Source organism: Glycine max, chromosome 1, assembly GCF_000004515.6.
Source record: "Glycine max cultivar Williams 82 chromosome 1, Glycine_max_v4.0, whole genome shotgun sequence".
Classification (NCBI taxonomy): domain Eukaryota; kingdom Viridiplantae; phylum Streptophyta; class Magnoliopsida; order Fabales; family Fabaceae; genus Glycine; species Glycine max.
Window position 1 is genome coordinate 37976087 of NC_016088.4, and position 3463 is coordinate 37979549.

The following is a 3463-nucleotide window of genomic DNA, read 5'->3' on the forward strand; positions in this document are numbered from 1 at the left end:
TTACTCTAGAAATCACAAATAAGTTGAAACCTAACTATATGCAATGATTAAGAAAATAAAAGAAAAAGAGCTGGGTTGCTTCCCAGTAAGCGCTTCTTTAACGTCACTAGCTTGATGCATATTACCTCAAGGGTCTGGAGCAATCTTGGTTCTAGCCATCAGAACCATCTCATTCTCAACTTCATCCACCTTAGCACAAACATTCCGGTCAAGTGAGTGCTTCTCTGCATCAAACAAATCAAATGTGATCTTCTATTCCCATTTGCAGATTACCTTTCCCCATATCCACCACACAATTGGTGGTTAACATGAAGGGACGACCCAAAATCAGCGGGATTTCAGCATCCTCTTCAATATCCATGATCACGAAATCTGCAGGGAAGGTAAATTGTCGCACCTTGACTAAAACATCTTCAACCACGTCATAAGGCCTTGTAATAGAACAATCTGCCAGCTGTAATGTCATACTTGTTGGCATAATTTCCAGCTCTCCAATCCTTCTGCACATGGAGAGAGGCATCAAATTTATGTTGGCCCCCAAATCAATGAGGGCTTTCCCAACAGACACTGTACCAATAGAGCAAGGGATTGTGACACTCCCTGGATCCTTGTATTTAGGTGGAAGGATTCTTTGGATAACAACACTGCAGTTTCCCTCCACCACAATATTATCACTATGGATATATTTGCCCTTCTTGGTCAGTAAATCTTTCAAAAACTTGGAGTAAAGTGGCATTTGTTGCAAGGCTTCTCCTAAGAGGATAGTTATCTCCAATTTCTTAAAGATGTCAAGGAAACGAGCGAAGTGTCATTCCTTGTCTTTCTTGGACGGCACCAAAGGATACGGTGCTTCCTTCCCTGAATATGAGACAACCTCCTTCTTCTTTTCTCTGGCCAACTCACTATTTGTCTTCTTCTCTTTCTCATTCTCTCTCTTTTTTTCATTTTTTTCTTCTTTTTCTTCTTCTTCCTCATCATTTATTTTTTTCTCCCTCACCTGATCTTCTTCTTTTTCTTTTTCTTCTTCTCCTTCAGCTATTAACTCTTGCTCATCATTAGTCCTCCCTTTATCTTCCCCTAGTATTCTTCTTTGGGATTTTTCTCAGTATTGGCCCCAAAACTTCCAGAAGAATTCTCAGCTATTTGCTTAGCTAGCTGTCCTACTTGAATCTCTAGGTTCTTTATGGTAGACTCTGTGCTCTTGTGATTGGACATAGAAACTTGCATGAACTGAGCCAAAGTCTCCTCCAGCTTGGTTGTACTCTCAAAAAGGCTAGGCCCTTGGTTTTGAGGCCTGTTGGATGGTCCACCTTGGTCTTTGTTGAATTGGTTTCCAGGATGAGACCTTTATTGCCCTTGATTCTGATTAAAATTAGAACCTTGCTGATTACCTAAAAATCCACTTGCATTAAACCTTGGTCTATGCTGATTTCCCATATAATTCACCTCCTTTGTAGCATCATCAAGGGGTATACAACAACTAGATTCATGTGCTCCTCCACATATGCTACAACAACCAGAACTGCTAAATATGAAGGTTGAGTCGCTTGTAATTGGGTTGGCAACTTACTAAGTGTTTTCGTCAATGATTCTAGCTGCTTAGTTAATAGCTTGTTTTGCGCCTACAGTGCATCTTGTGAAGAAAGCTCTAACAGGCTTCTCTCTATGGGTATATGAGTTCGATCACACAAAATAGCATGATCACTAGCAGCCATATTTTCAATAAGCTCCTTAGCTTCTTCGGGAGTCTTCAATTTAATTTTTCCACCAGCAGAAGCATCCAATAACTGCTTGGACTGTGGCCTCAACCCATCTATAAAAATATTCAATTGAATCGGCTCGGAGAATCCATGAGTTGGTGTCTTCCGCAGCAAGCTACAAAATCTTTCAAGTGCTTCACTCATGGATTCATCTAGAAATTGATGAAATGATGAGATAGCTGCCTTGTCTTCAGCTATCTTGGACTCAAGAACATACTTCTTCAAAAACTTTTCTACAACCTCCTCCCAATTCTTCAAACTGTTTCCCTTAAAAGAGGGCAGCCACCTCTTGGCTTCTCCAGCCAATGAAAATGAGAATAAACTGAGCCTTACTGCATCTTCTGGCACATCGACAATTTTCATTGTGTTGCAAATTTCAATATAAGTAGCCAAGTGTGCGTAAGGGTCTTCATTTGGCAATCCATGAAATAGATTTCCTTGAATCAGTTGAATCAAGGAATGAGAATATGTGATATTGTGAGCCTGAACTTCCGGCTGTGTGATGCTTGTAAAGAATTGTGGCACGGTCGAGCTAGAATAATCTTCAAGAGTTACCCTCTGTGGTTGATCTTCATCCATGATATGAGCTTCGGATGCACCTACTTCGGATTCTCTTAACTCTGGGAATGCTGAAGATGACTCAGATGATTGAGCTTCCTCCAAACTTGGTTGTACTGTTCTCTCCTTCTCTCTGCATTGTTTCTCCTGCAAGTGGCTTCTATTTCCAAATCTAATGGAACTAAATTACCTACTGAAGAGTTACCTCGCATACAAGAAACACTAAACAGAACAACAGTTAACCAAATCAAGAAAAAGTAAATTCTAACTTACTATTCACAAAATCAATCAAAGAATAATGAATAAATGTCTACAAACTGAACTATACTATCTAAGTGGAAAGAAATTCCTCGGCAACGGTGCCAAAAACTTGTTCACAGCAAAAACTTGTTCGCTAATATTCTGCGATGCTAATCAGCAAGTGTACTGAGTCGCACAAGTAATATAAAATGATAAGAACCGAGTATCGTATCCACAGGGAACTTGTTTCACTCAAAAGATATATGTTCAATGAGCAAACATTTGTGTAAAGTAAGTAAATGTTGAGTTGGATTTATGTATAAAAATCTAGTTAAACACAAATTAAAATATCTAGAGGTTGAGAAGTAAAAACAGTCAAGTAAAAAGCACGTTGGGTCGTCCTATTGAATTTCCTTTGATGCTGTTAAATATTTTTCTCTATTTAATGTTATCCTAGTGTTCTTATGCTGAGAAATTACCCAAACCAAGATCCCTCAAGTGAATGGGCCTAACTCTATTTAAACCTTGTCCTTGATCCCTCAACAAACTTAGTCTAAAAGAGTTGCATTACGATTATAGCAAAATAAGGACTAGATCGTTGCATTCCATTCCTAGACATACAATTTTCTAGCTTTCTCTATCAAGTTCTAAGGTTTTAAAGCACTTCCCAGTACTAAATATCCTAACTATACATACAAATGGGTGGTCAAGCCACAAGCATGCAAAAATAAGCATAGATAGAAGCAATGAACACATAAAAACAACATTAAATAGATAGTAAGAAAGTTTTACATCAAAGGTTCAGCAAAACTCCCCAACAAGAGGTTTAGCCTTCCATTAAAGTAATAAACTTTCAGCACAAAGGATAGATTTTGAGGGAAGAAAATGGCTAAGAATGGTTGAGG

General features: G+C 38.6%; 1 protein-coding gene across 1 annotated transcript; it reads right to left on the reverse strand.

The window, feature by feature from the left end:
- Positions 1–238: 238 nt before the first annotated feature.
- LOC102664659 (uncharacterized) lies at positions 239–736 on the reverse strand. The gene has a single exon (XM_006574080.1). The coding sequence runs from the start codon at positions 734–736 to the stop codon at positions 239–241; it is 498 nt and encodes a 165-aa protein (XP_006574143.1).
- Positions 737–3463: the final 2727 nt, after the last annotated feature.